Raw genomic sequence first — 23,953 nt, forward strand, 5'->3', positions numbered from 1 at the left:
AGTTTTTGTGTGGGCATATGTTGTCATTTCCCTGAGTAGGGACCTAGTATAGCAATTCCATCAGGAATTGCTGACTCCTGTGGTAACCCTATGTCTGATGTTTTGAGGAACTGCCAAACTATATTCCAAAGTGATTAGATCATTATACAGTCCCACTAGCTACTAGTAAGGGTTTCAATTTCTCTGCATCTTTGCCATCCTTAGTTTAGCCATCCTAAAAGGATACAAAGTGATAGATATCTCATTGTAGTTTTAATTTGAATTTCCCTAATTACTAAAATTAGTGAACATTTTTTTCATGTATTTGCTGTTCATAGATTTTTTTTTTTTTTTGGTGGTATGTTCTATTTAAATCTTTTGAACATTTGAAAACTTGTTTTCCTACTGAGTTTTGAGATTTCTGATTATATATATATGTATATAAATCTATAAAGTATGTATTCTGATACAAGCTTTTTATCAGATAAGTACTTTGCAAATATTTGCTTCCAGTCTTGTCATTTGTGTGTCTCCTCATTTTCTTAAAAGTGTCATTTAAAGAATATAGGAAGTAATTTTCATTTTCTTACTGATTTGTGTCAACAGTATGCTCATTCTTTAGCCATATTGGTAGATCTTTAACTTGAAAAAATGTTTCACATCTTTAAAGCTTTCTAAAATGGGTAGTTTGAAATGTATACAGATTTAAAGAGAGTAGTATAATGATTGACTCCATGAGCCTATTCCCTGACTTCGATTATCATTTTATGGCCAATCTTATTTCCTCTATATGCTACCCCTCCCTTCCAACATTAGATCCAAATAAGGTCCATACTTTGCAGCTGGTTGATTTCTCTTAAGCCTTTTTTTTTTTTAATTTATGTATTTTGAGACAGAGTGTGCACATGTGCACAAGTAGGGAAGGGGCAGAGAGAGAGGGACAGGGAATCCCAAACAGGCTCCATGTTGTCAGCACGGAGCCTGACAAAGGACTCAATCCCATGAACTGCAAGATCATGACCTGAGCCAAAATCAAGAGTCAGATGCTTAACTGACTGAGCCAGGTGCCCCCCCCCCCCCGTTTTTTTAAGATTTTATTTTTTAAGTTATCTTTACACCCAACATGGGTCTTGAACTCACAACCCTGAGATCAGGAGTCTCCATGCTCCACTGACTGAGCCAGCCAGTGTCCCGCTTTTAAAGCCCTCAATCTTTGGATTTTCATTCCATTTTGTTACCTTGCTATTTGTGCAAGAAACTGGATTTTTTATGCTGTTACAATAGATGAGTTGATTTTACGCTTATAGTTTGGTTTCTCAGTCCTCTGTATTCTTGTGAAGTGGTAGTTAGATCTAGAGCAGTGATCTTCACGTTGGCTACGTGTTAGAACCACCTGGGGAGCCTCACAAAAAATTTGAATGTCCAGGCCATATTTAAATTAAACATAACTGATTAAATCATAACTCCAGGGTTAGGGCTATTTTAGCTTCTCTGAGTGATTCCACTGGGTTGCCCACAAAAAGTTGAGCCATATGCAGGATTTTCTTTTTCACTGCTCCCCCCTCTTTTTTTTTTAAAGCAAGAATAATTCATAGGTGGTAGTACAAATGTGTGTGAGGAAGCACATACTTGGTTTTCTTTTTGTAATTGAGCATCCGTAGTTTTTGAGTAATCGATTATTTCATGAAGGGAGGCAAAAAGGGACATTTCAGTTCTCTCCTTTCATTTGTTAATTGAGACACTTTTATAAAGAGAAATTTTGGCAGAGATACTCTTTGGTTACTGTGAGATTCATTTCGTGCAATAAAGGCAATGTTTGATTCTGTTTATTTACCAGTTCTGGGTTCTTCAGTGGTAACGGAGACTTACAAATATTGGAGTTTATATACTCAGTACTTGAGTTTATAATATTGATTTGTGTCTCCGTCTATTTTTGTTAGCTTTACTGATAGTTTGTCTTGTGTTTAGCTGGTGGGAGCTCTTTCAGGTTGACTCCTGGGTCCTTTCGCCAGTACACCTGTGTGAAGAAAGCCAAGAAGCTAACTACATGTAAACGACACCAACGTGTAAACTAAAAGTTACTCTCATTTTTGTAAAGAAAATACATACTGCTTAAATAACAGGTCAAAGAAAGTGAAAATTTCCATTGACTAAGAGGTTTAGTGAAGAAGTTTCTGAACATGCTTTAGTTTTTGGCTATACACATGTGGTTATTGACATACATGGAATGACCTAATCAGCACTGTTTTGCAGACCTAGTTTTCAGTATCTACCAGGTGTGTTGTAGAGATCCCTTCATGGCCATTCTCTTTTAATAGCTATATAATTGGAAGAGACTAATTTATTTATCTTTTGTCGGTGTATAGATTGTTTCAAGTTTCTCATTCTTATAAGTAGGCCCCCCTTTTATGGCTTCATTGAGATAACCACATGTCTGACAATTTTCTGTTTAAGGTGTACAAATCAGCGGTTTTTAGTATATTCACAGATAATGTGTAACTGTCACCACAGTTAATTTTAGAATATTTTCTTCAGCTCAGAAAGAAATCCTGTACCCTTTAGCTATCACTGTCACCTCTTTCCCTCACCTACCCTTTAGCCTTAAGCAACCACTCATCTTTTTGTCTATATAGAGTTGCCTATACTGGGCATTTTATTAAAACACCATCATTGTAGTCTTTGTGTTTGGCTTCTTAGACTTAGCAGAATGTTTTCAGGGCATCTCTGTGTTGTAGCATCTATCAGTACTGGCTTCCTTTCTGTTGCCAAATAATACTCCGTTGTATGGATATACCACATTGTGTTTACCCATTCATCCATTGAAGGACATTTTGGTTGTTTCTACTTTTTGTTGGCTATTGTGAATAATGCTCTTGTGAACATTTATGTGTGTGAACATGTTTACATTTCTCTTGGGAGTCTTGAAGTAACTGTTTAAGGTTTTGAGGAACTGCCAAACTGTTTTCTTAGAGTGGCTGTACCGCTCTGGAATTTACATTCTTAGCAGTAGAGCTCCAGTTTCTTAACATTCTTTGGTCATTTGTCTTTGTGATTATCTGACCTTTTGATTATAGCCATCCTAGTGGATTTAAAGTGATCTATCATTGTGGTTTTGGTTTGCATTTCTCCAGTGACTAATGATGAATGCCAAGTATTTTTCATGTGCTTTTGGCAATTTGTATATCTTCTTTGGGGAAATGTCTGTTCAGGTCCTCTGCTCACTTTTATTTTATTTTTAAATATTCTAGTTAATTAATATGCAGTGTAATATTAGTTTCAGGTGTACAATATAGTGATTCAGCAATTCCATGCATCACCCAGTGCTCATTACAAGTCTAGTCCTTAATCCCCATCACCCATTTCACTCACCCACCCTCTACCCATTTTTAAATTGGGTTGTCTTTTATTATGGAGTTCTTTATATATTATAGACATGTCACTTACCAGCTATATGGTTTCCATGTTGGCCTGCATGTAAACACATAAACCCATCCACTCACTTGTCCTAATGTTTGTCCTATACCTCCATCAGTATTCATTGAATGTATGTGAATAATTAGTGTTAATGACTAGCTTATCAGAGTGATCTATGTACTTAGTGTTTCCACACCTGGCTTTGCTTAAGGAAAATGAGTCATTTTGTTACAGGGTTCTGAATTTTGATTTTTATACTTGTCATTAATGAACAGGGCCATTTTTGTTTGACTTTAGAGGTTATAATACAACAATCACACAAAAAGTGGTGGGGGATAATTATTGGGGTGGCAGATGATGCACTGGTTGTGAAATAAGTGAGTGTGTATTTAGCTTGACTTCTGGTCATAAATGAAATTCTGACAGATATGGTGCTTGAGTTTTTTTAATTTTAGAAAAATTGCTAAAAAATTTTGGTTTTTTTGTCTATAAAATAAGAACTCCCCCTCCTCCTCCCCCCCCCCCCCCTTATGGCATAGCTGAAATCCTGGGAAATCTAGTCTTGGAAAAAATGTGGTGAGATTAAATTTCATTTTGCTCAGAAAGTCTGCACTATTCTCTGAAATAGAGGAACATTTTTTCTGTGGACCTGTTCTTGTGTTTACAGATTATGACCTATGTGGTGAAATTTTAATGAATGGCACAAATAATACATCTTTGCCCAAGAATGATTGTTAAAATTGTTGAGAAAATCTGATGTTAATTCGTAACTTTGACTTTTGAGGTAAATTTGAAAAATCAGTCATCACTTTAATGAATACAAAGAACTTCTATTTTCCTATTTTCTCTACTAATATATAAGCTTATCCAAGTAGAGAGTAGATGATGAATCCTCCTACACCTGTCAACCAGCTTCATTCAGCATTTATCCACTTTCTGCCCTTTTTGTTGGTGTTAAAGAGCTTTTGAAGAATAATTTTCCATTCAGTGTGGTGACCTTTCAAGAAATGCACATTTTGGTGTAATGATCACTGGCTTTAGAGTCATGGAGGTTCTGAATCCCAACTCCCCATGTCCTTGCTGTCTTGACTGGGCAAGTGGCCTTTTCCTCGAAGCTCAGTGTTCACATCTTGGTAACAGGTTTAATATCTACCTCCAAAGGTTGTCTGGATGATTAAATGAGCTAATGTATGCAGAGAATCAAAAGAATGTTTGCTGCTAATTATAGCATGTGAACATAGAGCTGCCAGTGAGAATGGGATCACCGTTGCCATGCTGGATTTCCAGTCTGTAACTGTGTGCTGAGGCCTACTGTAGATCTAACAGTGAGGTAGAGTCTAATTCTGACGTAGACAGACGGATGGCCATTCTGTTCTCTTCTATACTTTCCTATGAATAGAAAAGACAAGCCCTAGGATTAAATACAAGGTGCTTACTATGGTGGATGGGGTGAGGACATCCTATGTCCATAGAACCCTATGATAGGGTTCATAGGGCTGCCATAACAAATTCACAGAAACTGTGAGAATTAGAACAATAAATCTATTCCTCACACTTCTGGAGGCAAACAGTCTGAAATCAAGCTGCTGGCAAGCCTCTCTCCTCACTTCTGGTGGTTGACAGTAGTCTTTGGTATATTTGGCTTGTAGATGTATCACTCCAGTCTCTGCCTAGGTGGTCACATTGTGTTTTCCCTGTGTCCAAACTTCCCTCTTATAAGGATGCTGCTCATTGAGTTAGAACCACATTCACAGATACTGGTGGACTTGAATTTTTAAATTCCACACATAGTACAGGGAGCTAACCAAGACTATGGGTGATCGGGAATAGCAATCTAGCAGGTAATACAATCTAAAATGTGCTTCATTTTAAAAGTGTTATTAAGCAATTACAGATCTTGTTCAGTTTACAATGGGATTATGTGGGAGTAAACCCATCATAAATTGAGAATATCATGAGTCAAAAATGCATTTAATACACCTAACATGCTGGGGTGCCTGGTGGTTCAATCGGTTGAGTGGCCAACTTTGGCTCAGGTCATGCATGATCGTGAGTTCAAGTCCTGAATCAGGCTTGCTGCTGTCAGCAGCTCTCTCTGCCCCTCCCCTGCTCTCTCTTGTGCGCGCGCGCGCGCGCGCTCTCTCTCTCTCTCTCTCTCTCTCTCTCTCAAACAATAATACATAGACTTAAAAGAAAAATACACCTAACCTACCAAACACGATAGCATAGCCTAGCCTACCTTAAATGTGTTAGAACACTTAACATTAGCCTACAGTTGGGCATAACCATCTAACAGAAAACCTGTGTCATAATAAAGTGTTGAATACCTCATGTAATTTATTGAATACTATACTGAAAGTTAAAAATAGAATTTTTTTAAGTTTATTTATTTTGAGAGAGAGCAAGCAGGGGAAGGGGCAGAGACAGGGACAGACAGAATGCTAAGCAGGCTCTATGCTGTCAGTGCAAAGCCTGACATGGGGCTTGAGCTCACAAACTGTGAGATCATGACCTGAGCTGAGATCAAGAGTCAGATGCTTAACTGACTGAGCCACCCCCGAAAAACAGAATAGTTTGAAGTCCATCAGTTGTTTACCCTCTTGATCATGAGGCCGCCTGTGCTGCTGCTGCCCAGCATCACAAAAGGGTGTCTGTCCTACCACATATCACTAGCCCAGGAAAAGATCAAAATTAAAAATGCCAACTACACTTCCTACTAAATGCATATCACTTCTGCACCTTGGTAAAGTTGAAAAATCATAAATCTAATCATTGTGAGTTAGGGACAGCCTGTAGTTGGGAATGGGTGAGAGGTGAGGTTGGAGAGAGGTACATGATAATAGTCTTGAACTAAATAGTAAATAAAAACAGTAGTTTGTGTGGATTTTTTTCCCTGAGAGCCCTGGGTAAACTCAAGGGTTTTACATTCAAAATTCATGTAATATAGTGGATTTTTGTTGTGTTCCTGGCTGAATACATGGAAATAGCCTTTATATAATTGAGGAACTTAACAAGTTATTCCAGTCTTTCTTAGAAATTGGTGCTCAGATTTCCAGTCCCACCTGCTGCTAGGATGTAGAGAGCTGCCCATGGCTTGGCTTCTTAGATAAACTCAGACTGATTCATTTGTGAGCAATAATAGAGCTATGGCATCACCATCTGGATGGCAAGTATGTGAATGTATATTTTGTTAATTATTTCATTAAAAAAAATTTTTTTTGACATTTATTTATTTTTGAGAGAGACAGAGCATGAGCAGGAGAAGGGCAGAGAGAGAGGGAGACACAGGATCTGAAGCAGGCTCCAGGCTTCAAGCTGTCAGCACAGCCCAATGTGGGGCTCGAACTCACAAATTTGAAGATCATGACCTGAGCTGAAGTCGGATGTTTAACTTACTGAGCCACCCAGTCGCCCTTATAATTTTATTTTGTTTTATATTCTTTATACTGTTATATTAGTTTCAGGTGTACAATATAGTGATTGAACAACTCCATACAGTAGATGTATGTTTTGAAGTGACCAGGTAGAAGCCAGAAGAACGTATGGTTTCCACACCAACTATGTGCTGGGAATGGCAAACTGTAGACCGGACTCTGGGAATCTGTGCAGTTGGAGATGGAAGCAGTTAAGGGAGGAGTGGTTTGAAGACAAGAAAACTGAGATTTTATTTATTTGCAACATCTTTAAAAATCTTAAATGAACTTGGTTGGCAAGTAAATAGAGCTGCTAAGAGGTGAACTTCATTTCCTAAAAAGCTTGCCATTAACTACATTGTCTTCTTTTACTTTACTGTTAATGTGTACCTTCATTACTATTAAAAGGTTTAAAATTACTTGAGCATACCCACTTCTAGTCCCAATTCTTCAGTAATAGGCGTTATCCAAGTTGGAAATAAAATATTTTCTAAATGGCACATAGCAGGATTATGTTACAATCAGAGGGGTAAGATCTGGGTGAAAAGCTTGTGCAATAGAATTTTGGACCAAAAGTAGTACTCAAGAGCTAATTAGCAGTTTTTAAGTATAGCAAATATATAGCTGGGCTCCAGGTTAGGCTTTGATCTTAAATACACACTACCAGTGACTGAGAACGATGGGTGAGTGTGGGGAAACTCTGGTTTGCCCCGTAGACACTCTTGCCCCACTGGACCAGTAAATTTCAGAAAGAAGAAATCCCATGAACGTTTGTTTGGGTGTCTTTTATCAATAGCTTGGCAATATTGTGATGATTTGTCCACCCCACTGTTGAAAAGCAACTAAACTTAGGAAATGTATGTCTGTCCTAGGAAACAAATAGCAACGGAGGGAAGGATTCCGCTTCTATCCCCACTTTTTCTCTCTTCTAGCACTGTCTTAGCAGGGTTCGGGTTGGTTATAATGTGTTGGTGTGGTAAGGATCTTTCTTTCCTCTGCCCAAATAATTCATGCATTTGGCTCTGCCCTTCGTTCATTTGTTTCTCTATAACTGTCTCCAAGTGAGAGCCTTAAGGATACAGGAGAACACTATTTTCCTGGCATTACTTTTTTTTTTAAACAATTTAAAGGCCAATATAATCCAGTTTGATGTTGTCATTTTTTTCTTGATTGTAGGATTACATGTTCATTGTACAATATTTGGAAAGAGAGAAGGAAAGAAAAAAAAGAGTCTTTCTTCCCAATGACAATATTGTTAAATGACTCCTAGTTCAATCTGGTAGGATAGGCATTTTTCAACATGGTTGGATTGTGTTATACATAGAAGTTTATACTGTTATGTCTTAAACATTCTTTTTAAGAAAATGGAGCTATAATTCACATACTATAAAACTCATATATTTTTTACAGTTTATTTTCAAAGAGCGAGACAGAGAAAGGGTGCATGAGTCAGGGAGGGACAGAGAGAGAGAGGGAGAAAGAGAGAATCCTAAGCAGACTTTGTGCTGTCAGTGAGGCTCAATCCCACGACCGTGACATCGTGACCTGAGTCAAAATCAACAGTTGGGCGCTCAACTGATTGAACCACCCAGCTACCCCATACAATTCATATTTCAAACCAGATATTTCAGTGTTTTTTAGTATATTCACGAGGTATAAAGAACCATCACCACCACTGTGTAATAATTCTGGAACATTTTCCATTATTCCAAAAAGTAACTCCATAGCCATTAATAGTGACTGACCTTCTTTCCTTGGCAGCCTCTTCCAGCCCTTAGCAACCACTTTTCTACTTTGTCTCTATAGATTTGCTTGTTCTGGAGACCTTATATAAAAGGAATTATTATAGGGTCTTTTTCACTTAACATTATGAAGGTGTACCCATGTTATAGTATGTACTTCATTCCTTTTTATGGCCAGACAATATTCTAGTGTATGATTATACTATATATTGTTTATCCATTTATCAATTGCAGGTATTTTATTGTAAGGCCCCATAGAACCCAGTAGAATAACTAATGCATATCTGAAGGACTAATTCTTATGGGAAATAGTCTTTATCAGTATTGACTTTGGAACCAACCTCTTTTTTCTACTCCAGCTGTTTTTATTTTTCATTTTAAAAGAAACTTTAAATAGGGGCAGTGGGTAAAATGCCAGCATCTGGGATGATCTACCACTTTTGGAGGCCACTGTAATCTTGGGTATTTTTCACCTCATGAGATGAGTCACTTTTTTTCCCTTTTTCTTTTTTATTATTGTTTTTAATGTTTGTTTTTGAGAGAGAGTGCAAGTGGGGGAGGGGAGAGAGAGGGAGACACAGAATCCAAAGCAGACTCCAGTCTCTGAGCTGGAGTCAGCACAAAACCCAACCTGGGACCCAAACCCACAAATCACGAGATCATGACCCGAGCTGAAGTTGGATGCTTAACTGACTGAGCCACCCAGTTGCGCCTCTTTTTTTTTTTTTTTTTAAAGTTTATTTTGAGAGAGAGAGCATGCACACACAAGAAAGGGAGAGAGGCAGAGAGAATCCCAAGCAGGTTCCACACTGTCAGCACAGAGCTCGATGCTGGGGTTTGATCTCATGAGCCATGAGATCATGACCTAAGCCAAAACCAAGAATTGGATGCTTAACCAACTGAGCTACCCAGGCACCCCTTTAGTGCCTTCACCCATGATAATGTTGGAATTGTAATGAGGATTTAGAACTGCCCTCTTTTTCCCTCTAGTAATTTGTAGCTGTTTGGAGTAATAATCCCTACCTTTCTGCTCAAGGAGTAAATTAGTGAGTTATTGAGACTTGTGTTTACTTCTGGGATTCCTTAGTCTTTCTATGTTTGTTTGGAGAGCTGGGGGCTGAGGCCTGGCAGGATAACCAGGCAGTCACTGCTGTCTTAGTTTTCTGCTGGACTCTCTCCAGACTCTGTGGCATGTTGGGGTAGGCCACATATAGCTTAGTGTTCAAGGTTTGGAGGCTGCTGTGATTGAGGGGACTGAAGAAAAGACAGCAGGTTAATAGCCTGTACTGTGGAAATCCATGCAGCAGTTAAAAAGAATAAGCTAATTTTGTCTTTACCAACATAGACTGACCACTGAGATGACAGATGAGAGGAAAAAAAAGCAAGATCAGTAATGTCCTACTTTAAGTTACTTAAAATCTGCCTCAGTTTATTCATCTTCATAATGTGGAAAATAGCTACACTGTGAGGAGTAATTGAGAAAATATATGTAAAGTGTTTAGAACAGTAATATATTTTATGAAAATTAACTTAAAACAATTCTCTTCTATGGGTGGATGTGTGACTAAGCATCCACACATACTTAGAAAAAAACTCGAGGGGTGCCCAGGTGGCTCAGTGGGTTGGGCGTCTGACTTCGGCTCAGATCATGAACTCACAGCTCATGAGTTCAAGCCCCACATCGGGCTTTGGGCTGACAGCTCAGAGCCTGGAGTTTGCTTCTGATTCTGTGTCTTTCTCTCTTTCTGCTCCTCCCTGGCTTGTGCTCTCTCTCTCAAATAAATATTTAAAAAACAAAACTTGAGCTACCATTGACAGAATTATGAAAGTAATCATTTTAGAGTGTGTAATTCAGTGGGTTTCTGCATATTGACAAGACTGTACAGCCATCACCGCAAATTCCAGAGCATTTTCATCACTCCAGAAAGAATACCCTACCTGTAAGCAGTCACTCCATTTCTCCTTTCTCTCAACCCCTGGAAAACACTGGATATATCTCTATGGATATACCTATTTTGATAAATGGAGTTGTATAAATATGTTACCTTTTATGTCTGGCTCAACTTGCACTTAGGGTAATGTTTCCATGGTTTATCCATACTATAGCAGGTGTCTGTATTAATTTCTTCTTATGGTTGACTAATAAGTACTCCATTTGTATGTAAACCCTACATTATCCACTGGGGTTGCTTCTCCCTTTCAGCAATTGTGAACAATGCTTGTTAGGAACATAGGTGTACAAATAGCTCTTTGGGTACCTGCTGTCAATTCTTCTGGGTATATATCCAGAAGTGGAATTGTTGGATCGTGTGGTAATTCTGTTTTTAATATTTTTTGAGGAACTGCCATAGTGTTTTCCATAGAGGATGCACTATTTCACGTTTCTCCCAGCAAAGTATGAGAATTCTAATTTTTTCACATCCTTGACAAGACCTCTGTTATTTTCCTTAAAAAAAAAAAAAAAATGATACCCATTCTAATGGGTGTGAAGCAATCTTACTATGGCTTTCATTTACATTCCCTTAATGATTGGTGGCATTGAGCATCTTTTCATGTGACACATACTTGTAAAAACATTTGGAGAGATGCATCAAAAATTTAAGATTTCCTTAAATGTTTGGGGGAAGTAACTGGTTTAGAAGCAGGTGGTCAAAAGGGACCCTAACTTTATATTATTTGGAGTGTTTTACAGTATTGCTGTTAATAAAATGTAGGACAAATTAATGCTGGTTAATACTTTAATCTGATTGAGATATATAGAAATACAGTATTTAGCACTTGGAACGAGGGCTATGTAGTCTTGTTGACCCTTGGGGTTGATAAAGGTCTTTTGTATCAAAGGCTGATTTTCATCTTCCAGCATTGAAAGGATTGAACTGGCTTCAGTATGTGTCACTATATTTTATTTTGTGTGGGGAAAATGAGGCAATGTAGTTGACCAAGTGGTTAACAATGTGGGCTCTGGAATCTGACAGTGGGGGTTTTAAATCATTTGTCTATCACTTAACTACCCAAGTTGAAACACTGTTAACTTCCCCTTGTCATAATTAACGCATCTATTAAATGGGATGTTCCCTTATGGGATTTTGTGGAATAAGATGAGTTAAAATAGATAAAATATTTAAGACAGTGCTTCTACTGGAAAGCACCCAAATGTTATCAGCCATAATTCATTACTGAAAGAAGGCCAGTGTAGTTGGAGAGAGTGGCATTAGATGATGAGCATGCCACACAGGGCCTTCAGGGCACTTGTTAGGGATTTTGGATCCTTTCCCCAATACAAAGGGAAGCTCTTAGAGTTAATAGTAGGGTGTAAGTTGATTAGCTCAACTTTTAAAAATCAGTTTAGGGTAGTACAGTCCAGTAGAAAGAAAATGCAGACAACTTAGGCAATTTAAAATTTTCTAATTGCCGTGTTGAGAAAGTAAAAAGGAAAACAGGTGAATATTAACTTTAATAGTATTTTAATATATCTGAAATATTATAATTTTAACATGTAATCAATTATTTAAAAAATTGAAATATTACGTATTTTGTACTAATCAAATGTGGGTAATCCACTTTTCAAGTGCCCAGTAGCCACATGTAGTCAGTGGCTCGCACACTGACAATACAAGCCTCACTGTTTGAGAACAAACCATTGAAATCAGAAATGAGTATGGAGAGACGATCTTGGAGCATTCTACAATAGTGCAGAGAGGTAGGTCATGGAGGCTTGGTCTAGTGTGGCAGAAGAGAGCAGCATGCAGGCCCAGAGCAATGTGTAGGTGGACTTTTACTGATGAGCTTCTTGGGGATGAGGTGAAATTTTCGAGGCAAGGGTTCTGGTATTTGTAATTCTAGACAGGGTCACCATTGACTCTAAAAGGTAGTAACAGGAGAAGTGAACACAGCATTGGGTTTGGGCATAGATGTCCAATCATAAAGTCCAGCCCAGTAGGAGCTCCTGAGGGCTTGTCTTCTCTGACTTTGAGCTCTGTGTGTGTCTTTGGTAACCTGGCCTCTTGTCTCTCTTAGTTGCTCTGATCACATGATTTTATAAAATTCTAAATTACTGTTTCTTCCTCATGTTAGGGGATCTAACTTGCGGAAGTTGAGGGTGGCTAGAAAGTTATGAGTTTGCTCTGTGTGCCTCTAATGCTGGGACGTTTTTGTGGGATGATGGAGGCAGAGATGCCCTCTGGGTTTTATCAGTGATAAAGATGTTTGCAACATGACTTGTGAAGTTGTGGAAGATTGGGTCTGTGTGTGTTGGCCTTCTGAAGTTGAAATTTGCTTACAGAGTTGGATGTGAGAAAATGGTTTGTTACTCAAATAAGTATGATGATAACAGTTTAGGGAAATTTACATTAAGGTGGATCTTTTTGTTGTTGTTTCTTTTAATAGAGCAGGTGCAGGAGGGGCAGAGGGAGAGAGAGAGAATCCTAAGCAGGCTCCACACCCACAAGGGACCCAACGCAGGGCTCGATCTCACCTTCATGAGATCATGACTTGAGCTGAGATCAGGAGTTGGGGGCTTAACTGGCTGAGCTACACAGGCACCCCACTCCCCTCAAGGTGGATATTTCTTTAAAATTTTTTGTATCTATTTTGTACCAATTTTACAAACGTTTTGGGGTACCTGTAACATAGAGGTGTTCTTTGTTTATTAATGTAGGTAGTCTTCTTATAGATGATATAAAAGAATAAAATTACTGGATTGGTTTTATCCATAAATAGCAACGAGTTATTGTTGACCTGTAGTTGAAGGAAGTTCCCTTGACCCCCACATGCCTGGCTCCCCAGAGATTATCTTGTGGAGGTTCCCCCCCCCCCTTGCTCTTGTTGAATAATGAATAGTTAAAAATAACTTCTTTCTGGTAACCCCTCCCCAAAGTCTGAGCCTGGTTGTGGTATTTGGAAGCTTTATTGGTGTGTGAGTGTGGATGCATGTGCATGTATTTCGGAAGGTGTGTAGTAGGGCAAGAGAGCATTAAATACCTGCTTTGAGTTTTAATTTAACATTTTTTAATGTTTATTGATTTTGAAGTTTATTTTGAGAGACAGAGCGAGTGCGGGAGGGGCAGAGAGGAGAGAGAGAGAGAGAGAGAGAGAGAGAGAGAGAGAGAGAATGAATGAATCAATCAGTCAATCCTAAGCAGCAGGCTCTGCACTATCAGTGTGGGCCTGATGCGTGGCTCGAACTCACAAGCCAAGAGATCATGACCTGAGCTGAAACCAAGAGACACTTAACTGAGCAACCCAGGCACCTCTTTAATAGTTATTCTTTTTTTTTTTTTAATTTTTTTATGCTTATTTATTTTTGAGATAGAAACAGAGCATGAGAGTTGGAGGGGCAGAGAGAGAGGGAGACACAGAATCTGAAGCAGGCTCCAGGCTCCGAGCTGTCAGCACAGAGCCTGACATGGGGCTTGAACTCACCAGCTGTGAGATCCTGACCTGAGCCGAAGTCAGACACTCAGCTGACTGAGCCACCCAGGCGTCCCTGTTTATTTTTAAGAGGCAGGGGGAGGGGCAGAGAGAAAGGGGTACAGGATTCGAAGCAGGCTCTGTGCTGACAGCAGAAAGCTTGATGTGGGGCTCAAACTTCTGAACCGTGAGATAATGACCTGAACTGAAGTCAGATGCTCAAAGGACTGAGCCACCCAGGGGCCCTAACTGGTTTTTATAATGGCTGTGGCTTTACACTTCTTTATCTTTTTTATGTGAATTCATAATAAATACTTGTTTGCTTATATCAATCACTATGGACTTCTAAAGGAAGTTGGAATTAGTTTCCTTTGCTCTTAGACAAAAACTATTTTGTGGCTTCTTTTTTAACCCTTTAGTTTTTGTTGTGCCTCACTGAGCTAAACACAGTTCTCAGATAACAAAGACATGGTCCCTTTCCTTATAAAGTTTATTTTTAAAAAAAATTTTATTGCAAGTACATAGTTTCTTTTTAGAAAAAAAAATTTGTTTTTGAGAGAGTGTGTGCAAGGCCGGGGGAGGGGCAAAGGGGTGGGGCAGAGAATCTTAAGCAGGCTCCATGCTCAGCGCAGAGCCCATTAAATGGGGCTCAATCTCACGACCCTGGGATGATGACCTGAGCTGAAACCAGGAGTCAGACACTCAACTGATTGAGCCACCCAGGAACCTCTCCTTTTAAAGTTTAGAGGCTAGTATAGCTCTTTGTGGAGGAACCACAATGAAGATGGTGGGGCATTTCTAGAGGCAATTTAAGAGAAGAGATTAGTGCACTAGACTGTAACCCCAGCACTGTCCCATCATCTTTTGAAACACACGAAGCAAACAAGGAGGGTTTAGATTCTATTGTTGTATCATAAATAGCTTAAGTATGGAAGTCAGTATAACCATTAGGAAAAGATTATTTGTGACACACCTGACAACTGATCACATCACTATGGTTAATAATGACTAGTCTAGTGGGAGAATGAAGATCAGTGAAGAGATTATAAAATGACACTGCTTTCATTTATAGGATTAGGTGAGCTCAGGTGCTATGGAAACGAGGGTGCTTTACTCAGTCTTCAGGGTGTGACTGGAGCAGTAGGTGTGTGGGAAGTATATTGAAGATGATGGGAGAGGTAGGCAGCACCAGATCACTGATGATCTCCTGTACCATGTTGAAGTTGTGACAGTTTCTGTCAGTAGTTTGAAGCCACTGAAGAGTAGTAACTTGTACCAGGAGAATAGTCACGGGGTGGTGGACCGGATAAGATACCAGTCAGACTCTCAGTTCAGATAGTTCAGAGCTGATAGGAGCTCAGGAGCAGCGGGTATAAAGAATAAGTAGTCAGCAGAAGGTCTGTCTGCAGAGCATGAATTACTCCACGCCCATAGGGGATCAGCTGAGTCACAGCTAGTTTGGGGGCAAGGGTGGTGGTGGTGGATGTGGTGCTGCTGTGGCAGACGAAATCTGATCATGTGTGAGACAAAGATCGTTTTTCAACTATCTTTATCTCAGTGTTCTGTGTATGAATAGACCAGCCTACTAGATTGAAGAGGGGCATGAAGAAGCTTACCTTGATTATGGTGATGGTCTCAGGAGAGTATACATAATGGCAAAACTGATCAAATTTTGTGCAGTTATTACACTTCAGTAGTTCTTCATTGCTAAAAAAAAAAAACCAAAACCTAGGCTATTATCTAGTAATACTGATCTTAGTTATTCTTTAACAGCTTTAATGAGATATAATTCACATACAGTTCACCCACTTCAAGTGTGTTTTTCTGTGTTTTCTAGTATAATGGATAAGTGCAACCATCACCATAGTTGATGTTAAACCTTTTTAATTGTCTCAAAAAGCAACCTCTTCTGCTACCGCCCTCTACATTCCCACTCACCAGCGCTATGCAACAACTAATGTACTTTCTGCCTCTATAGATTCCATCCCCCCTTTTAAAAATTTATTTATTTTTTAGAGAGACAGAGACAGTATGACCACTGGAGGGACAGAGACAGAGGCAGAAAGAATCCCAAGCAAGCTCCATGCTGTCAGCCCAGAGCCTGACATGGGGCTCAATCTCACAAACTGTGAGATCATGACTTGAGCGAAACCAAGAGTTGGGCACTTAACCAACTGAGCCACCAGGTGCCCCTAGATTTCCCTTTTCTGGATGTTTCCTAGTAATGGAATCACTTAATACGTATTTTGTGTGTGGGTGTGTGTTATTGGCTTCTTTTACTTAACATAATGTTTTCAATGTTCATTCATGTTGTAGCATATGTCAGTACTTCATTCCATTTTGTGGCCAAATACTATTTCATTGTATGGCTGTACTACATTTTGTCTATCCATTCATTAGGTGATGAGCATTTAGATTGTTTCTACCCTACACAATTGTGAATGATCTTAATTCTCTGCAGCTGTGTGAAGGGACAATGCTAATCTTTGCATTTATCACGAGATTCTATTTCTGCATTTGGAGGAACTTTTTTTAAAAAGGCTGAATATTTGAGATTTAATTTTAAGTCCTAAATATATAAAAAAGGGACATTCCACTAAGACATTTTCTCTGGGGCTTTGTTTTGATGACTTCTTTCCCCTCCAGTTGGAATTTAAAACTTCCTGAAGCAGAGAGAAATGTTTCCTTTCTGGCTTGAGTAAAATAATTTCATTTAGGACTGGGAGTTTAAGAGATTTGTGGAAACGTTGGAAATGGGCAATGGAAGTTTTTATTTTATTTTTTACCTTTAGACAAGGCTGTTTAATTTAAAACATTTGTAGCCGAAATAGATGGGAGAGGTAGAAAATACAAGATGTTCTAACACCTGAGAGGAGACCAGAACCTAGGGGGTGGGTGGTTTCAGTGACAGATAACTGGAATGTCTGTCTTCCTGGTTAATGCAGGGTGAATCAAAATGTCAGAACTTATCAAGGGTAAGTTGTATTTACTCTTCGAGTGGGTTGAACTGGCATGATCGAATTCAGTAGTCCTGCTTGACATAGCACAAATAAATGACTAACTAATAGACTGAAGGGAAACGGGTTGCTGTAGCACTGCCTAATCATTTGGGGGATGGAAACCCTTTTGGGATTTGGAAATCTGATTGGGCTATTAACAGTCCTTCCTCCATCTCTCACTTGTGATTAGCCCCCAAATTTGTGTATAAAGCTTTAAATTAAAACAACAAAGACCCATTGAAATCCAACTACAGGTTGTGTTGTTAACTTGTTTCTTAACTAGTACTTCTTAATTATTGATGTTGGGCCTGGGTTTTTTGTTTTGTTTGTTTAAGTTTATTTATTTATTTTGAGAGAAACAGAGACAGTGTGATTGGGGAGGGGGCAGAAAGAGAGAGGGAGAGAGCCAGTGTGGGAGCTGCTAGATGCGGGACTTGAACCCACAAAGCCCTGAGCCAAGAGTTAACCACTTAACTGACTGAGCCACCCAGGTGCCTCTGATTGGTTTTGTTTTGTTTTGTTTTGTTTTGTTTTGTTTTTTGTTTTGTTTTGTTTTGAAGGATTAGAGTTTTTTGTTTTTTGGTTTTTAGAGTCAGGTTTATTTAAGTATCATTTACATACAATAAAATTCACTAATTTTATTATAATTTACATATAATAAAGTTCACTAGTTTTAGATTGTAGTTCCTAATTACTTTGATAGAGATGTTACACATTTTAACACATCGTTGACAACCAGTAGCATTTATTATAGCAATAGAAGGTGCAACTACAAGCAATTTTGGTGTTTTTTTTCTTTCTTCTTTTTTTTTTTTTCTTTAGTAAACTCCACAGTCAACCTGGGGCTCGAACTTATGACCCCGAAATCAGTTGCATGTTCTACCAACTGAGCCAGCCAGGTGCCCCCAAGCAATTTTGTTTTGAACATATTACGCTTTCTACAATATATGCATTGAAAAATTTGAGGTCTATTTCCTTGATTTTTGTAAGTAAAAAAAAAAAAAAGTATTTATTTTATGCCTGTGTATATGTATATATTCTATATTTAAATATAAATATATGTATGTATATATATGTATAGTAGTACAAGTTAAGGTGGTATAAGCTAAACTATGTGGAGACTAATGTATTGCTGAACAAATTGTTTTTAGAAATAATTAAGAATGATGTTTATTTAAATTAACATTAAACTGGCATTCACTCCTAATGCCTACACCCCTTCTGTGTCACTACCACCACCATCTCCACCTTCAACCCTGCCCTTTAACATACCCAAGTTACTATAAATCTCTATTAGAGTGCCTTCCACTTAAAAGCTAAATCTTAAATACTGGATTTACCTTTCCTGCTGCTTTACTTAAGATGGAATGAATTAAAGTGCCTTGTTAGAATTCTGTTAACTTACGTACCATAATTTTTTGGTATTGAAAAATTTGTGATTTAAAATTATAAGTAGGTTGCCTTAAAAAATGTTTTCAAAGGCATTATATGCTGCTTATTACCTCTTTGGATGGCATTGTGAGAGGTGTCCTGTTTTTTGGCCTTTATAAAATAGTCGGTGATCAATACTACATGCACAGGAAATTCACCTGTAAACCACGTAAGCACTATTATAAAGAGTATTATTTCTAAAAAGCTATACTAGGATTTCCTCTGGGTAAGTGTTCACTTCACTTATAACTATTTAAATATCTTTTTGTGCCTGTACATTCTAGGCACTAGGGATAGTACAAAAAAATTCCTGTTGATGCAGACTGTACATTTTAGTGGCCAAGACCCAGCAAATGAAAATTTATGTAGTCAGCTATGTAGTCTGAATTAAAAATAAAATATTGAGCTTTATGACTTAACAATAGCTATCATTAGAGGCAAAGATTAGTGTCCTTCTGTGATAGGCCCCACTCAAAGGGAATTCACCACATCAAAATTCACCACATGCAGTATAAAAATAGGTAACTATTCCATTAACAAGTAAGTATTTACCCTATTTTAAAATGGGGGAAAAAAATTAAAGCTCACCCCTAGACAAACCTTGCTATAAATTTCAAACTGGAATCTGTAGACAAAATAAATGCCTGAAAGATACCACATGAGATGAATGTTTGTTTAGAAGAAATTGCATAAAGTTGGGAATTAACATAAAAATTTATTTAATGTGTTTCTCACTGGTTTACTATGTTCTTGGAGGCAGAAAACATTCTGAAGGGGCTGTCCTTTAATTTTGCAATTAAACTGATAAGTGGTTCACTATAAATTAATAAAAATTTGTTTTACTTTTCAAGAAAGACTTTTTACAGTTCTTGGAAGCTGAGGACAGTCAAATTTGGTTTATACTGATGAGACGATGAGATGTACATCTACATTTTATACTATAAAAGAATGTAGTTACTGTTTTAACAGCTTCTCTTTAGAATAACATGCTCAGAATAATGCAACTACAGGAAAAGTGGTCAAAACATAGTTTCAAATTGTACATTTTCCAACAGTGTTAAATTAATTTCAGGTCATTTAGGTTAATCTTTAAGACAGGTAGAATATCAACTATTCTCTTCATACTACCAGTCTGCCTTGAGAGTAGCCTGTTCTGATGTGCCCATAGTAGCTGTAAAAGGAAGTTCTTTGAAAAGGAACATTTTACTTGGGGCCTTGTCTCAAATGATGATGTGTATGAGATAAATGTATGAAAATTACATGCTTCTTTATTCTCCAGCCTCAGAAATCAGGCGGTTATGGCTTTGAACACCTTGCTGAGCCACTTAACTTCTAGTTTCGCCAAAGGAAATGAGGTTAAAGTCAGGGATCTGGAAGTAGGCAGGAGAGAGAAGCCCTCTACGAACTTTCTGTGGTGCCCTTCCCTTGCTTCTTTAGTCCCAAAACCCCAGTTAATTTCTTTTTTTTTTTTTTTTTTGGCTCTTTTCCATCACAGTTATTTGTGATTTTAAAACCTATTTCTGCCCTTGTTAATAACTTGGGAAATTGAAAATTTGTAATTTTTTCTCCCCCTCCTGATAGGTGCTGGATAGTTTACTAGTCCAGTATGGAGTGGTGGAAAGCTGTGAGCAAGGTACATGTCTTCTCAATTGCGTTCAAATTTTTAAAAGGAAGGAAATAGAAAGAAAACTAACTTTTTTTTCTTCACTTTTCTCTTCCTCTAGTGAACACTGACTCGGAAACTGCAGTCGTAAATGTAACCTATTCCAGTAAGGACCAAGCTAGACAGTAAGCAGTTTGAAACTTTTAATCTATACGTAATAACTAGGTTAAGTTTAGTGCTTACATTTTGGGCTGTTGGGTAGCAGAAATAAATTTTATTTTGCACAGTTTGACCCTGCAATTCTTTTTAAATTTGAATGTCTGATAAGAATCTGTATTAGTAAAGTTTTACTACATTTTTCATATGTCTTTAATGCCAATAATAGAGTGGTATTGTATGACGCTGCATTACATCCTATTTGCAAAAAGCTCTGGGCCTGGGTATCCTTGCCAAATTACGTAAAGACTTGTTGTTCTTATTGATATGCTACATAACATTGCTATTTTATGTAAAGCGGGTAAGTTGATCATGTGTTAAACTACCACCGGTGTTAAATGTTAAGGTTTCTTGGTCACTGATTTTTTTTTTTTTTATTGATGACAACTATAATTTAGGAGCATGCAGACATTGGATCAATGTAATTTGCTTTTTGATTTGAAAAACATATTCCAGTGCAATTGAGAGAGGCAAAACTTTGGAGATCAAAAAATCTACCCTAGGAAAAGATAATTCTGTAGGCTTGGGAGTGATCTAATGAACTGGCTGAGCACTAGAGAAAAGAAGGTGAGGATGCCACACACACTGCCTTGGATAGAGCTACTCAGAGCACAAACATGCCTAGGAATGGCATGCAAGTGCTGAGTGTCAATAGACCATGGAAGTCTTAACCACCTCCAGATAAAGTACAGGCAGGAACAGACTGCCTGTTGTCTCTGTGTGGAAAGGTGAGAGGAAAGACCATGCTTGCTGACCCTGAGCCCTAAAAGGAAAAGATGAAACCCCCTGCAAGGGTGGGAATAGAGCTAGGTTACCAAAAGTAGTACACACTCAGGGAGGGACTATGAAAGGAAAGATAGGGCTGGGGAGATGGAAATTTGCATAACCCAAATGGAGCTTTATTTTTTTAAATGGTGATATTAACATGGTTCAAAATTTTACAAGGTGCAAAGATGTATACAGTGCAAATCTTCCTTCCAGTATTGTCCCCAATTACTTTGTTTCCTTTCTCAGAGGTAACTAACAACACAGAAGACAGATGTGTGAATATTTCCTCCTTTTTGCACACATGATACCTTAGGATTTGACTGTATGGATGTGGAATGACTTAGTCCCAAAATGGATATAAAGTTGTTTATTAAGTTTTTAGCAGTTATGATCAGTGCTATAGTGAATCCCTTTTTGCAAGTCATTTTGCATATATGTGAATATCGCCGTAGGGTTAAATTCCTGGAGTTAAATTTACTAAGTCAGGATGTATGTACTTTTTTGTTGTTGGATACCGAAGCTGGCAAGTTAGCCTTCATAGAGTTTGAACTACTTTAAATTTTCATCAGCACTATGAAAGTCCATTTCCCTTTATTCTCCCTAACACGGGGCTTCATCAGACTTTGCTGACCTAGGGGATTCACCTTTAATGTTTTAATAATGAAACTTTGGATATGTTTAAAGGTATATTATTTTTACTTCTGTTTGTATCCTTCCTTCATTTGAAAAAATTCAAGTTCATAGAAGGTGTTTGGATATTATAGGAATTATGATGCAAGTTGTAAAACAAACTTTTTCTTCAACCAAATCATGTTAGGGGAAAAACGGGAAAGTAGATTGGGGTATCAAAGTGAGGGCAGTAAGAACGCAGAAGCTCCATTTTGTCTTCTATACTTCAGTCTTTACAAAGATCTGTAATGAATACTTGGTAGAGTCATCTCTCTGTTACACAGAATATATGAGATAACATCTAAATCTAAGGATATTCAGAGATAGAGGCCTTTCCTAGTTGTCTTATTTGAAAACTTATGTGAGGCTAGGTAAAGGCGGAAATACTTAATACTTATTTTTTTTTTTTTAATGTTTATTTGTTTTGAGAGAGAGCACAAATGAGAGAGGATCAGAGAGACAGAGAGAGACAGAGACAGAATCGTAAGCAGGCTCCACACTGTCAGTGCAGAGCCCATCACAGGGCTTTATCTCACTATCTGTGAGATCATGACTTGATCCAAAATTGAGAGTTGGACACTTAACCAACTGAGCCACCCAGGTACCCCAACAGTTAGTTACTTATAAGGAGACTTAACTTACATAGCTTTGAAGAGACATAGAAGGACCTTAAGTAGAGACAAGTTGACATTTAGCACTCCCCTCCCCCTTAAAAAAATTCCAACTTCTTAAGAAGAGTACAAGCACAAGAAGTGTAGACTGGCTAGTCAAAGCAGAAGTACTGTGGACATTAATCTTAACATGACAGCAATGTGAATGTGGAGACATTTTTTTTAATCTAAAGGTACTTTGTAGTGGTTGTTAGAAATTGGCAGGGTCCTGTTGATCCCAAGGAGGGAGGAAAAAATGTTTAGGGATTTCTAATGTAGGTAGTTAGGTAACCTAAACAAATAAATTGGGCAGTTCAATGAGGGAAGTAGTCATCATATCCCTTATTCTAATAGTTAATCAGGTAACATTTATTGATTACCAGCTATTGACCAAAAGATAGGAATGAATAAAGGCAAAGTCCTTGACCTCAAGGATGGGCCTCCCTGTGATAAAAGTAATGGAAGGGGATCACCTGATTTTAATTCCTGACCAAGTTGAGTTTCTTTATAAGATACTGGGTTTTCTCCCCATCAAGAATTCCTAAAAAATCAAAGAGAATTAGAAAACAATTGTGTATTTAGAGAAAGTTAATAGTTTTAAAAAGTGGACAAAACCAATTTTGTGAAGCAATGCTGTGAAGATTGTCTATTGAACTTCTTTAGTAAGTTTTGAAAAAAGATGTGGAGTACGTTCTCGCTCTGTGAGAATTTTATTTGAGAGACATTGGATATAATGGAGAAAGTATGGATTCTGGGGTCACAGGACTCTGACTATAACCTTCTCTGATCTTTAGTTTTCTCAGCTGCAACATGAGAATTGACAAAAACCAAATATATTCATGCTTATACACATCATACTTACAGGAAATGGTCTCATCAAATGGCCTGGCACATAGGCACCCAGTAAACAGGACCTCACATTCAGCCCTCTGGTTCTGGGTTGCTTCTAGAGTAGCTTGAAGTGGTTTGAGCTGGGGAAGGTTGGTCCCTCTAGGACTGGCCCCACTGAACCTTGGACGCATGCTCTCTGGGCTCTAGCATGACTGTCTGCTGCTTACACTAGCCTGGCATGATTTCTCCACAGCCTTTCCTTGGCAACCATCTGAGCTCACACCTTCAGGTAATCAGAGCTGAATTGATAATCTCATTTGACTTCATTCCTTATCATCTGTTACTCAGAGTCCACATAACTGGGATGTGCTTATGTGGTATGAGTAGAGCACAGAGGCTAAGAGGATATATTCCGGAGTCCAGTTCCATAGAATGGACTCTGTGCCACCACTTTTCTCGCTGTGACTCTGGTCAGATTAATCTGTTTGAGCTCACCCCCATCTTGTAAAGGGGGAATAATTACAATCCTTAGCTAATGAGGCTGTTGAGAAAAACCGACAGAATGCCTCCAAAACAGAACTGGCCACCGACACTCAGGAATTCACATCCTAGTTGAAAAAGGTCTGTGACTGCCTCATTATTACTGAAACCTCTATGGTTGCCACTTTTAAGAGGATTCTTCAGTAAGGCTATGTCTCTAAAAATTTAACATGGAAATCTCTGCCACCTTCTGGCTAAGAAAAATGAAGGTTAATAATTAATACATTACTAGGAGATACATATATCTGTTTTAATCTTAAGTCTTTACTGATTCGTTAAAATAATTTTT

The 23,953-nt window shown here is 38.2% G+C and overlaps 1 protein-coding gene and 2 long non-coding RNA genes across 6 annotated transcripts in view; 2 read left to right on the plus strand and 1 right to left on the minus strand.

Annotated features, from left to right (window-relative positions):
* IGF2BP3 (insulin like growth factor 2 mRNA binding protein 3) overlaps positions 1–23,953 on the plus strand; it is a 153,533-nt gene that overhangs the window by 86,786 nt on the left and 42,794 nt on the right. For 2 of the 3 annotated variants that reach the window (XM_040472436.1, XM_040472435.1), the window contains exons 4-5: positions 19,969–20,020; positions 20,112–20,175. The exons of the other annotated variant lie outside the window; for it this stretch is intronic. In XM_040472436.1, coding sequence (XP_040328370.1) covers positions 19,969–20,020; positions 20,112–20,175 — 116 coding nt within the window. The remainder of the gene's footprint in view (positions 1–19,968; positions 20,021–20,111; positions 20,176–23,953) is intronic. 3 annotated transcript variants of the gene reach the window in all.
* LOC121028623 (uncharacterized) overlaps positions 1,281–23,953 on the minus strand; it is a 34,601-nt gene continuing 11,928 nt past the window's right edge. The window contains exons 2-3 of one of the 2 annotated variants that reach the window (XR_005789354.1): positions 15,574–15,664; positions 1,281–1,996 (exon numbers count right to left, since the gene is read on the minus strand). This is a non-coding gene — a long non-coding RNA (uncharacterized LOC121028623). Of the gene's footprint in view, positions 1,997–12,002; positions 12,410–15,573; positions 15,665–23,953 lie in introns of those variants that run through there. The other variant, XR_005789353.1, reaches the window with a different exon arrangement.
* LOC121028624 (uncharacterized) lies at positions 1,891–10,133 on the plus strand. Its single transcript, XR_005789355.1, has 2 exons — positions 1,891–1,998; positions 9,636–10,133. It is a non-coding gene; the product is annotated as an uncharacterized LOC121028624 (long non-coding RNA).

The sequence above is a fragment of the Herpailurus yagouaroundi genome, unplaced genomic scaffold (genome assembly GCF_014898765.1).
Source record: "Herpailurus yagouaroundi ecotype Mexico unplaced genomic scaffold, PumYag 100, whole genome shotgun sequence".
Lineage (NCBI taxonomy): Eukaryota > Metazoa > Chordata > Mammalia > Carnivora > Felidae > Herpailurus > Herpailurus yagouaroundi.